At 46.0% G+C, this 12,312-nt stretch overlaps 1 protein-coding gene and 1 long non-coding RNA gene across 4 annotated transcripts in view; one reads left to right on the forward strand and one right to left on the reverse strand.

The window, feature by feature from the left end:
- Positions 1-12,312, forward strand: part of PPM1H (protein phosphatase, Mg2+/Mn2+ dependent 1H) — a 252,529-nt gene that overhangs the window by 215,918 nt on the left and 24,299 nt on the right. The window contains exon 10 of one of the 2 annotated variants that reach the window (XM_072973840.1): positions 7,480-12,077. The exons of the other annotated variant lie outside the window; for it this stretch is intronic. Coding sequence (XP_072829941.1) covers positions 7,480-7,627 — 148 coding nt within the window. The 3' untranslated portion in view covers positions 7,628-12,077. Of the gene's footprint in view, positions 1-7,479; positions 12,078-12,312 lie in introns of those variants that run through there. 2 annotated transcript variants of the gene reach the window in all.
- The window catches only part of LOC140700347 (uncharacterized), a 69,962-nt gene that overhangs the window by 14,382 nt on the left and 43,268 nt on the right, over positions 1-12,312 (reverse strand). The window lies entirely within an intron of this gene.

Genomic DNA, 12,312 nt, shown 5'->3' on the forward strand with positions numbered 1-12,312 from the left:
CTAATGCGGGTCTGAAATGCTCGTTTGTATCACCTTGATAACATATATGAAACTCACTTTGGCAGAAGACAAAGGTTCTTTTAATGAAAACTTTCTGTGAGCTAGCTGAACTAATTTCTCCCTGTGCTGTGTGGTTTTGAAAAAGTATGCCTCAGATGCAAAAAGGAAGGGTTTGCCCCAGCCCCACCCTCATACCCATTACAGGTTTTAAGAACAAATGGGTGTTTTAGCTGGTGTTCCAAGACTAGATAAAATCTGTATTTTTGTTTCTTTTGCAATATTTAGCATATTCAGATCCACGGGAATGTGGAAGTCAGCCACCACCCTGCCCTTGGCAGCCTCAAACAGCCCACTGCCAGCCCCCTCTTTCCTTCCTTGGGGCCGCTGGAGCAGAGCTGTGTGGCCACTTAGTTGGAACATGAGGGCATTTAAAGGGCTTGCCAGAGAGGATGGAGAAGAAAACTGTTATGCCCCCTCATATTGAAATGTTGCTCTTTGGGATTTGAACTAAAATGAACATGCACCACCTAAGAAACCAGGGAGCTGGTGCCGGGGGCCTAGAGGTGGAGGACCCCTGGTGGGTGTTCTAACCTTCTCCAGGAGGGGTGGTGAGCCCTCCTCACCTGTGGCCTTGTGCCCGCTGACTCCCAGTGGACACAGTGACAGTGTTACAGACAGCAGCTGTCATTGTTCCAGTGTCTGCCTGAGTGAAGTCCCTGCGCAGAACCTGCTGTGAGCATCTTCAGTGGCTTCAGAGCCAGACAAGGGGCACATGTTGCTCAGCTCCCAGCAGTGCGCCTAAGAGGTGCCTCCTCCCAGGACAAGCTGCCTGGTTCCCAGCAACAGAGAGCCCCCTCCAAGCCGCCCCCCAGCTACCCAGTCACCATAGATCCCTGCCAAGGTTCCGAAGCTTGGGAGAGCTTTTCTGCCTCTTAAACGTAAGAGGCCTGCTCAGAATGCAAAGAGGATTCTTTCTCCTGTTCCCATCACTCTGTTACTGCCCCGCTCCGCAGATGGAGTCTGTCTTTAAAATGCAAATATTCGGAACCCATTAATTCCCCAGTTCCTGCCACCTACCCTCCCTCTTGTAAGACCCTGTCTGTACCATCCAAATGGCAAACAGAAGTTCCCACCCAGCTAGAACTGTTGGGAGACTTTCAGGCATGGTTACAGCTTAAGGCCTGAAACGGACTTATTTTGACATTCCAGTGCTGATTCAGCTGTGGTCTTGTGGAAACAGACTCTCTAAAAGGTGGATGACTTCTGGCAAGGGAGGCAGGGAGAGAGGAAATGAAGTCAGAAACAGCATTTAGGGTAAATGAAGCCACATGCAGGGAGATTTCCTCATAAAGAGGAAAATGATGGCTAACGTGTACTGACCCCTGACCAACTAGGGGCCGCTGAATGTCAGAGGAAGAGTCTCCTTTATCTCGGCGCTTTGAGGCCCGCACTGTCCTTATCCCCAGTTTACAAGCAAGGAGGGGCTCCGAGAGGCTCAGGAGTTTCTCCAGGGCTCCCAGGTGGGCGCGGTGCAGCCGGGGGTCCCCGGACAGCCCACGCCCCCAGCCCGAGCGCTTCGCAGGCCCCGCCGCAGAGGCGCGAGGGCGAGGACGCGCCCCAGACGGCCGGGACCCCAGAGGCCACTGAGGAGTCATGCTCCTGTCTCCTTCCACCCTGACTCCGGTGTCGGTGGCTGTGGAAAGAGCCCGTAGCCCTTCCATGGTCCCTCAGCCCCTCTTCCTTTGCGGCTTTCCCTCCCCCCGCCTCGGCCCGAAGAAGCCCAGGGCCCGGCTCTGCGCGGCAGCTGCCACGTCAGGTCCCTCCCGGCGGCCGTCCCTTCGGCAGGGCTCGGCCTGTCAATACTGAAGGCCTCAGCCAGAGAAGAAAAACGCTCTCCAAATACAAAACTTGTCTCCCAGGGAGCCTCTTGGCTGGGAGAGCGTGAGGAACTTCGCAGCCTCCGCCCTTCTGTGCCGCGGTCTGACCCACGTTCTGAAGGAGGCCTTGGGTCCGGCCCGGCCCCTCCGCGGCCCCCGGTCCCGTTCCCTGCCTGCCGCTGCGCCGCCGCCCCCCCGCGCCCCTCCTCCCTGCGTGTTCCGTGCCTGTGTTCGGTGCCGCCGCTCCCCGCGCCCCGCGGGTGTGGCTCACGCACGGGCGCCCCGGTGTTCGGCCTCAGGCCTGAGCTCGGGGAGCGCGCCTGTGGCACTGCCACATGAGCAGTCTCGTCCGTTGTCACCGCCCCAGGCAGCCCTTGTCAGGTAGAAACTGGAGGAGGAAGAAACGGGAGAGAGGAGAAGCGGTTCTTTCCCTCCAGAGAAGACGTTTCTGCTTTTCTTCTGGCACCAGTCTTGACGGAAAGCAGCCTTACGAGTGGCTTCATGCCTGGAGCAAGCCGGCGCTTGACAGGGATGAGACGAGGTCTAACGTGGCCCCCGGCCCGGCTGAGACTGGAGCTGGGGTAAAAGCCTTCTTGGACTGATCTGCGTATGAGGAGGAGCTCCCTGCACGTGGCCTCATTTACCCGAAATGCTGTTTCTGGCTTCATTTCAATACTGGGTCTCCTACAGCATGAAGGAGACAGGAAACCGGTCCTAGGGTTCAGCAGCACTGTTCAGTTACTGAAAGCATCTAAATCAGTGCCCCCCAGTTGTCCACGCAGGCTGCTCTCTCACAGGGGGACGTCCCCTTCCCTAGGGAAGCCCGGCAGAGAGAAGTCACAGGCAGGACCCCGAGCTCCGGGCAAGTGTCGGGGGCAGTGCTTCTCGCCTTCTCCCTCAGCTTCCTGCTCAGTCCGGCGGGCCTTCCTGTAGCACGTGTGTGCATGGATGAGAGTGAGAACCTGATGAAACTGAGGTTCTTGGAGGAGTGGGAATGGCCGGTAGGCCCACCATGCAGGGCAAGTGTGGGGTTAGACCTCACCCCACTCCTGTGGTATGGGGATCCTAAGCCAAGAAATTCACATGAAACGTGTTCTAGAACCGGAAGAACCCGTAGTGTGCCCCCCAATCAAGGCAAATTTAGAACCCTTTGTAGATACCCTAGGGTCTATAACTAGAAATAACAGCCTTCCCTCTATCCCCCACAAAGAAAACCTAACAGAACAGATTGAGAGGAACTTTTAACATGCACAGATAGGACCATACGGTAAGAAAAAGGAGATGTGGAAAAGAACCAAATGCAATGGTGAAATATGTCACTGAAATAAAGTCACTCCTTGAATGGATTGAATAGTAAACTGCTAAAGTGTGAATTAGTGAACTGAAAGATATTACTGAGAGATTTAAAAAAAAAAAACAGGGAAGAAGTTAAAATGTGGAAGGTAAAATGAGAAAGACCTAATAGGAGAAAATACAAAAGTATGTAGAAAAAATAAAAAATAGAGGCAAGGCAAGATTCAAGAAGTTCATGGTTGAGAATTTTTGCAGAACCAGAAATAATCTTCTCAGTTTGAAGGAGTGAAACTAATTTCCAAATAAATAAAAAGAAATCATTGTTACATCTTGGAGGAAGTTCATACCATCAACAGTAACAATTTAATAAGTGATTGATGAGAAAATACAGTGTCTTATTAAAAAAATGAAATAGGGCACACTTCTCAGCGAGAGAAGTCAGAAAAGATGGAATATTATCTCCAAACTGCTAATGGAAAACAAAGGTCAGTTTAGAATTCTGTACCCAAGAAAGCTGTGATCCAAGATTAAAGGCAAAACCAAACATTTTTGTGGCCCCAAAACTTGGTGAGTTTATCCCTCAAAGACCATTGTTAAAAGAATTACTTTAAAAAAAAAAAAGTACTAAATATGTACTTCAACAGTAGGAAATCAAACCCAGAAGGAAGGAATGGACTTCAAAAGGCAAAGAAGTTAGTATGTTGGTTTATTTACATTAAATATAGATTATAAATTATAATAATGACTAATAGGAACTTAAAAATAAGGTGAAATTAAAATACTAGGCAATTACATGAAAGATGAAAGAAGGCATTCTAAGATCCTTTTATTTTCAAGGACACAATACTGATTAACTTATATATTAAAAGCTTAAACTGCTGAAAGAGGAGAAATAATCACTTCTAAACCAGTAGAGGGAGGAAAAAGGTATTAAGAAAGCAATCAACCTGACAGAAAGCAAGAACAAAGGAAAGAAAAGCATAGTAAGTAGAAAATACAAATAAATTTTATGTGTATGCATGTGTGAATGATGGCAAAAATAAATTCAGAATAGCAGTTTTTACAATAAACAGATTTAATGTGTATCTTAATAACGACAGAGATTAGATTTTATTTTTACTAGCCATCTACCAATAACGAAACACACTTAAATGAATAGCGTTTAGAAGTCCTACATTGCCTTGTGGATTTTATCACTGGTGAATATCAGGGTGTGAAGGTAGCATTGAAAATGGCTATTACTTGCCTAAGAGACTGGGAGCAGCATTAATTAAGGATCATGGATGGGGAAGTCCCACCTTGGAAGTGAAAATAAATTAACATTTATTGACTGTCCCTGAGTTTTAATTGGGGACTACCAGGAAAAGTAAGAAGAACTTGTACCACTTGTCATGTAAGGTCAGACATTGGAGGAGAACTTGAAGTGTATATAGTGGTGTGGAACCCCCTGCCCCGGCCCCACACCACTGCCAAAAAAAAAAAAAAGGAGAATTCAAGAAGAAAAGGCAGGAGATGCCACGGATAAAGGAGATGGTCCACAGTGTAGCATTTGTGCTGGAGAAAGGCTGAGCAGAATGAGTTCAGAGAAGCAGCTTTAGGTCAAGGTGTAGGAGGCCAGATTAGTAGAGTACTGGGCTTACTGGTAAGAGATTCAGGAAGGAAAATGGAAGTAAGAAACTGAGGAAGCAAGAAAGGAGTTCTCTCAGGGAGTTCAGCATCTAAGAAAGAGAGAATGGATGGTAAACAGAAATGCAGGCTTAGGGAAGCTATCTTGGAATAGACAGTAACCATTTTTAAGAATAAAACCTTAATCTTCCAGAGCCCTTGGGTTTCCTGGGTAACCATGTTTTCTGCGTGACCTAATGCTGCTTTTTAAAATACCAAAGCTAAAGGAAAAAAAAAAACCAAAACACCAAAGCTAATTTTGACGATTTTTATTTTCGATACCCAAAGCCACCAGTAATAGCAGTATCAGGTGGTCTCTTGCCTTTAACTATGGACAGTACTCCTATGTGATTCAAATAAAACAAGGTAGGCATTGTTTTGATTTTAACTTTTTTTATTGAAGTATAGTTGATTTACAATATTGTGTTAGTTTCAGGTGTGTAGCAAAATGATTCAGTTAAATATATTTTCCAGATTCTTTTTCATTATAGGTTATTGCAAGATACTGAATATGAGTCCCTGTGCTCTACAGTAGGACCTTGTTGTTTATCTATTTTCTATATATAGTGTGTCTCTGTTAATCCCAAACTCCTAATTTATCCCTTCCCCTCCTTTCCCCTTTGGCAACCATAAGTTTGTTTTCTCTACCTGTGAATCTATTTCTGTTTTGTAGATTTCATTTGTATCATTTTTTTAGGTTTCACATATAAGCAATATCATATAATAATTTATCTTTCTCTGACTGCCTTACTTCACTTAATAAGATAATCTTTAGGTCCATCCATGTTGCTGCAAATGGTACTATTTCATTCTTTTTTAATGGCTGAGTAATATTCTATTATAGATATATTCCATGTCATCTTTATCCATTCATTTGATGATGGACTGTTAGGTTGCTTCCATGTCTTGGCTATTGTAAACACTGCTGCTACAAATACTGGGGTTCATGTATCTTTTCAAAGTAGAGTTTTCATCCTTTCCCAGGAGTAGAAATTGCTGGATCATATGGTACCTCTATTTTTAGTTTTTCAAAGAACTGCCATACTGTTTTCCTGCGTGTCTGGACCAATTTACATTCCTATCAGCAGTGTACAAGGGTTTCCTTTTGTCCACACCCTCTCCAGCATTTATTATTTGTAGACTTTTTGATGATGGCCATTCTGACTGGTGTGAGGTGGTACCTCATTATGTGTTTGATTTGTATTTCCTTAATAATTAGAGATGTTGAGCATCTTTTCATATGCCAGTTGGCCATCTGTATGTCTTCTTTGGAGAAATGTCTATTTAGGTCTTCTGCCCATTTTTTGATTTTTTTTTTTTAATATTGAGTTGTATGAGCTGTTTGTATATTTTGGAAATTAACCCCTTCATTTAACCTTGTTTTCACCTCTTAGTCGTCCCATGACTGTGGGACCTGTTGAAGCCTATAGACTGATCTGCTTCTAGAGTTGCCACAGAGACCAGTCTTGAGTTCTTTTTATCTGTTTTTTAATATCTTTGAGTAACTTCTGTTTGCTGTCAGCCACCTTTTCTCATAACTTGCTATAATTTTGTCTGGTCTGCTCTTGAGCTAGGTTAAGGTGTGTTCAGCCCTAACAGATGAATCTATGAATTCACTGCCTCAGCCAGCTTTCTGAACATTAAAGGCTAAGGTCCAGACCCTGATCATTCACCAGGATAATAAATGTCACTGGATATTGCTGGTAGCCTTTCCCTATGAAGTTATATCTCAGACATACATTTTTTAAAAATTTTTATTGAAGTGTAGTTGATTTACAATGTTTTAGTTTCAAGTGTACAGCAAAGTGATTCAGTAATACATATATATATTCTTTTTCAGAGTCTTTTCTATTATAGGTTATTACAAGATATTGAATATAGTTCCCTGTGCTGTACAGTAGGACTTTGTTGTTTACTTTATCTATGGTAGTTTGTATCTGCAAATCCCAAACTCCTAATTTATCCCTACCACACCCACCCTCCACCCTTTCCCCCTTTAGTAACCATAAGTTTGTTTTCTATGTCTGTGAGTCTGTGTTTTGTAGATAAGTTCATTTGTATCTTTTTTTAGTTTCCACATATAAGTTATATGATATTTGTCTTTCTCTTTCTGATTTACTTCACGTCATTATTTCATTATTTTTTATGGCTGAGTAGTATTCCAATGTATATTCCACAACTGCTTTATCCAGTCATCTGTTGATGGACATTTAGGTTGCTTCCATGTCTTGACTATTGTAAATAGTGCTGCTGTGAACATTGGGGTGCATGTATCTTTTTGAATTAGAGTTTCCTCTGGATATATGCCCAGGAGTGAGATTGCTGGATCATATGGTAAGTCTATTTTTAGTTTCTTAAGGAATCTCCATGCTTTTCCACAGTGCTTTCCACGATTTACATTCCCACCAATAGTGCGGGAGAGTGAGGAGGTTATTTAATGTATCTTGTCCATCTACCACCTAAACAGTAATTTCACGTTAGGCATCTCACATTTTGGGAAAAGATTGCCTAGACCTTTTGCCAATTTAAAGGTCTTTGAAAAGTGTTTACACAGTTGTTGTAAATTCTCTTTCCCAGCCTCTCCCAACCCCAGATGCTGCCCGATGCCACCCTGATGGCCTCCTTCCTGCTTCTCCCTGCACAGGTACACACTGGCAGCTCAGGACCTGGTGATGCGTGCCCGGGGTGTCCTGAAGGACAGAGGATGGCGGATATCCAATGACCGACTGGGCTCAGGAGACGACATTTCTGTATATGTCATTCCTTTAATACATGGAAACAAACTGTCATGAAAACGGCCCAGGGTTTTGGGAGGACAGAAGGGAAGAAAGAGGGGCTGCCTCTTGGCAGGGTGGGGCTGGGAAGTGCTCCAGCCAAGTTCCAGGTGATGCCACCTCTTCCCAGCCCAGGTGGGGAGCTTGCTGCTCGGAGGCCTCTGGCTGTGCTACAGGAGGACCCTTGGGTTTCAGTTTCCTCTTTAGTAACAGGTCTTGATACTCAACAAGAACAAAACATAAAGGCTGCTACTGAGTGTTGGTGGCCACCGCCCAGCTGGGGGCACATACATCATATTTATTTTATCCAGAGGCAGAAGACTCTTCAGCCTGCCAAGCTGCCAGCTTTATGGGTTAAAAGTGCCACGTTGGAAAGCTGGGGTCCTGCTGCAGAAGATGTACGTGCCCACCCTCTAGTAAGCCTGAGCTTTACTTCAGGGAACACTGTGTGTGTGTGTGTGTGTGTGTGTCTCTCTCTCACTCTCTCTTCTTTTTTGGTGATGGTAGGGTGCGGCAGGGACCTCTTTCTTTTTTGATATTCCCTGAATCTTAATTGTTTCCCTTCCATAGAACAGCCTGGGGCTTTCCAAGCCCTTGGCGAGGGATTTGTGTGTCCTAGTCCAGCCAAGACTGTCCCCATAGCCTACACCAGCCAGGCAGCCATCTGGAGCGGTGCCTGGGCCGATGGAGTTCAGCCTTTGTTATGTAACAGTTTATTCCTGAATTGTGTTTTCTCACCAAATCAGTGTGTTTTCATGGAAATACAGGTGTTTCTTTGGGTCAACAGTTCCTCTGTTGTCTTCAAGGGTCCCCCCCCCACCCCGGTGTGGCTTGCAGTTTCTCTGTGAGAGTCTGGGCTTTTATTTCTGGAATGGCTGGCTCTCCCCCACATGCTGTGCTGGGACACACACAAAGCAGTGTTGAATCGAGCCGTTTAGGAAGCTCCTCGTAGCATTCGGTTCACCATACCTCATTTGAGGACCATTCCTCCACTGGGATCCATGGGCTGTGACTGTCCCCAGGCCCACTCCTAGTAACGTGTGAGTATCAGAGCTCTGTCAGGGAGCAGCAGGCTTAGCCCCCCCCCCAATATCTGGGCAAGGCCCCCCACTCCGAATGGCCATTTGATGAAAATGATTTTGAATTGGTTGACTGGTCATTCTCATGCTGTGCACCCTGTTCCTCCTCCAGGGAATCATGTCCCAGTGGCCCAAGCACTGTGACCCTGATGATTCCCACTGTCGCCCCACTTCTGAGTGTTCCGCACAAGAGCAGGATCAGAAGCAATGGACAGATCAGGTCTACCTGCTGCTTCTCTGTCAGGAGGAATCGCAAAACTGATCTTTAGAAATCACTTCTCTCTTAGGCAGACCGCTTCTCAGCACCGGGGGTCCTTGGAGAGCAGTGTCTAAAGACTGCATCTCCTTCCGGCAGCCCTCCTCTGGTATCATCACTGTTTTGACCACTTTGTAATAAAAGCATTCTTCCCACCCAATAAAGAAAAAGGTCATTGCTGTGAACCCCCCCCCCCCCAAAGGCTAGAAAGCTAGTTCCAGTTCTCCTGTTTGTGTGAATCCCTCCCCCAGAGAGGAGGATAAGGCACCTTTCCTCTGGGCGAGGTAATCACTTGTATTTGTGTTCCTGGAATGTAGCTGTTTTTTAGGGATGGCCTGGAGCCTTCCTACTTAGGAATGGATTCACCTCACAGTGTGGAAACCAAGCCTGGTCTGGCAGGTGAAGTATGGTGGGCATTTACCCCCCAAGTGTTTGCCAAATGCTGCCTGGGAAGAACTGGATGGCTCCCTAGTCAGGGGTCACCTTCATCTGACAGCTCCCCTCCCCCTTCAGTATCTCTTAGCTACCGGCAACATCTCTGTTGGGAGGGGTCTATGGTAAACCATTTGCTTCTCTGGCAGAATGTGATGCTCTGGGGACACATGCAGGTATCCTACAGCAGTGTGGTCCACTTCCTGTTCCTGCGCTGTTCGACTCTCAAAATCAGGTACAAATGCAGAAACTTGGGGAAGTTTTCCATGGAGGACTCTGAGCTGCCTTCCCTGGGAAGCTGTCCTCACAAGCACCTCTTCCCCCACGCCCCCACGGCCTTTTGTTTCTTTTCCCTCCTGGGCTTTTCCCTGGACCCTACCTTGAGCCCCTCTCTTTTTACTCAAGGCTCAGGAGCCAGTTTGGATGTGCGTTTCATGTACATGTCATGACAGCCCTCCACTCAAATTCTTCAGTTCATTTCCTGCCAAGGCACGTCTCAGGAAAACCTCTGGAACCCCCTTATTATCCTACAGTCTTGAGCATTTGTTCCACTGGATTTAGTTAGAAAGGCATCTAGGGATTCTTTTCATGAGCCCCTTGGGTGGAAGGACCTTAGCAGCAAGCTGAAGCCATGTTTCTGTCTGGGGGGTGGGAGGGAAACCACAAATGAGGCGAGCAAATCATGTGGGAAAAAGTGATTTGTTCCTGCCTGTGGCTGAGCTGCACGGCACTGATACTGCTCTGCGAACTGAGCTTCCCTGGTTCTGGCCTTGCTTTCCACCCGGGCCCCGTGTCGTCCCATCCCAGAGCAGTGACTGTCTACGTAACGATCAGCCCTTGGAGCATTTTTTTGTAAGGTCAAAAGGCAACACACTTACACGTGGTTCTGATATCTCATGTGTCTGACTTACAGCCAAATCTGCTTGCCCTGGCAGCCTCAGAGGGAGTCTTCTCTAAATAAAAAGCTTCCGAATTCCTAGCCAAGTCTCTATGGCCATCTGAGTGGAATGTGTGGCCACTTCTTTAAAGAAAGGCGCTCTCAGTTCTAAATCCCTCTGTTGGGCTGGCCCCTGGTCTTCAGAATATCTGGTGACACTCTTTTTCCCTAAAGAGAGCAAACTGACACTCCATCCACACGGAGGCATTTGGCCGGGTGATACACCAAGCCTTGTTCTGCTCACACCTGAAATCGGCAGCGATCCTGTTGTGGGTGCGCCTCCCCACCTGCTGCTCTTAGGGAGGGAACAGAGAAGTGAAAGTCAGGCGAGGCCAGGTACTCAGCTGTCTAACAGGACAGAGCCCCCAAAGTGGGAGTCCGTTGTTTCCCACAGTATGCAGCTTTGGGGAATCTGGGGTGTTTAGTGCTTTAATCCCTAACAGTTTACCTCCATGGGGCTGTGTGAAGTCAGCTGTGCTCGTTCTTTTTACTCTTCTAAGTATTCACTGACTCCTTGGGAAGAACCACAGCTGTCAGTAGATCCTGGTGGGCAGGGATGGGTCCCAGCGTCCACATTTGGCCTTTTTGGCAGAGTTTTCAGTTTACCAAGAGCACTAACGTGGAAATACTTGGAAAAAAATCTCCCACATCTTTAAAACTCCGGTCTAACCCCCTTCCTCATCTGCTAGTCAGCTTTATCCACAAGGCCACAAGTGGTCAGTGATTTTTCTTCCTACCACAGTCTGAGGCTCTTCTTACCTTTCCTTAAGTGACCCAACAGCTCCACTGTTTTCAGAGGGAACATGTTAAGCTTTTATGAGATTCTATTTTCGGTAAGTTCATGCTACTGGGACACTTGGAGAAAGCAGTGAGAGTTGTCGTCTATGCAAAAAACCACCAGGCTGACCCTAAGTTAGCAGATCTAAGAAAAGAGTGAAACAGTGTCCGGCTGCCAGACAGAATCTTACATCAGGAACTTGGGTTTTTGAGGACTTAAAATTGCAGAGACGTGCCATGGTCTGCACACCATAGCCCCCCACTGAGCGTACTGTGTGGATGACATGGCTTATGTGTGTACACTGGGGGTTTTCAAAGGACACTACATGAGCAGCCAGCCCCACCTGCCTCTTCTGTAAGTACTGTGGTGGCCCTTTGTCAGATCTGAGTGCCAGTCCAGGGAGCACTGCTCTTTCTAATCTACGATGTGATTTGTGTAAATAGTTTTAATTTTTCCTCTGTGTCTTAGACGAAGTTTTGTTTATGTAGCGACGAGGTAGACAGTGACCAAATGAGGCTGTAAACGTGCTGTTTTCTACTGTGATGTACTTGAAGGAGAATCTCGTGTCCTCCACTTTCCAATCTTCCATTGTATTTTGTGTTTGTTTGGGGAGTCTTGAAGTGGTTCTTTTACTCCTATTTTGCCTCTATTTTCTTTGTTTCTTCTGGAAACCCAGGGAAGCCCACAGTGGAGATCATCTGCAAGGAATGTATCATGGTCTGGGTTTCCAAAAAAAAAAACAAAAAACAAAAAACCAACCCTACGTACAGTGAATGAGAGGAATCTGCCTGAAAATGGTTTCAGAACCATGTACCTTTATGATTTGTGATTGTGAAACCCTGACTTTTGTAACCCAAAAATGAATACTGTTTAGTAAAGGGGACCTATTTTGTGTGTTTTGAAACTTAGGTGCAATGTTCCCTGGAAAAAGCTAAGGAAATGCATATGCTCAATGCCATTTTAAAATAAAATATTATATATCTGTATATAGGACGCCTTTAGCAAAACTTTTTGTGTCTTTTCTTTTAATGCACTAACAAGTTTCTTCATATCAGGTAATGGAATGAGATGAGTGTCATGGCCTCATGGGGGAGTCATCAACTGAACAGACTCAAAAGGAAGTCAGAAGGGAGTGGGTGCCAGCACTGTAAATCTTCACAGGAACTAGCAGTAAAGGCCGTACTTTTCACCAGTGCTTCTAGACCTACCATGGATATTACT

The sequence above is a fragment of the Vicugna pacos genome, chromosome 12 (assembly GCF_048564905.1).
Source record: "Vicugna pacos chromosome 12, VicPac4, whole genome shotgun sequence".
Lineage (NCBI taxonomy): Eukaryota > Metazoa > Chordata > Mammalia > Artiodactyla > Camelidae > Vicugna > Vicugna pacos.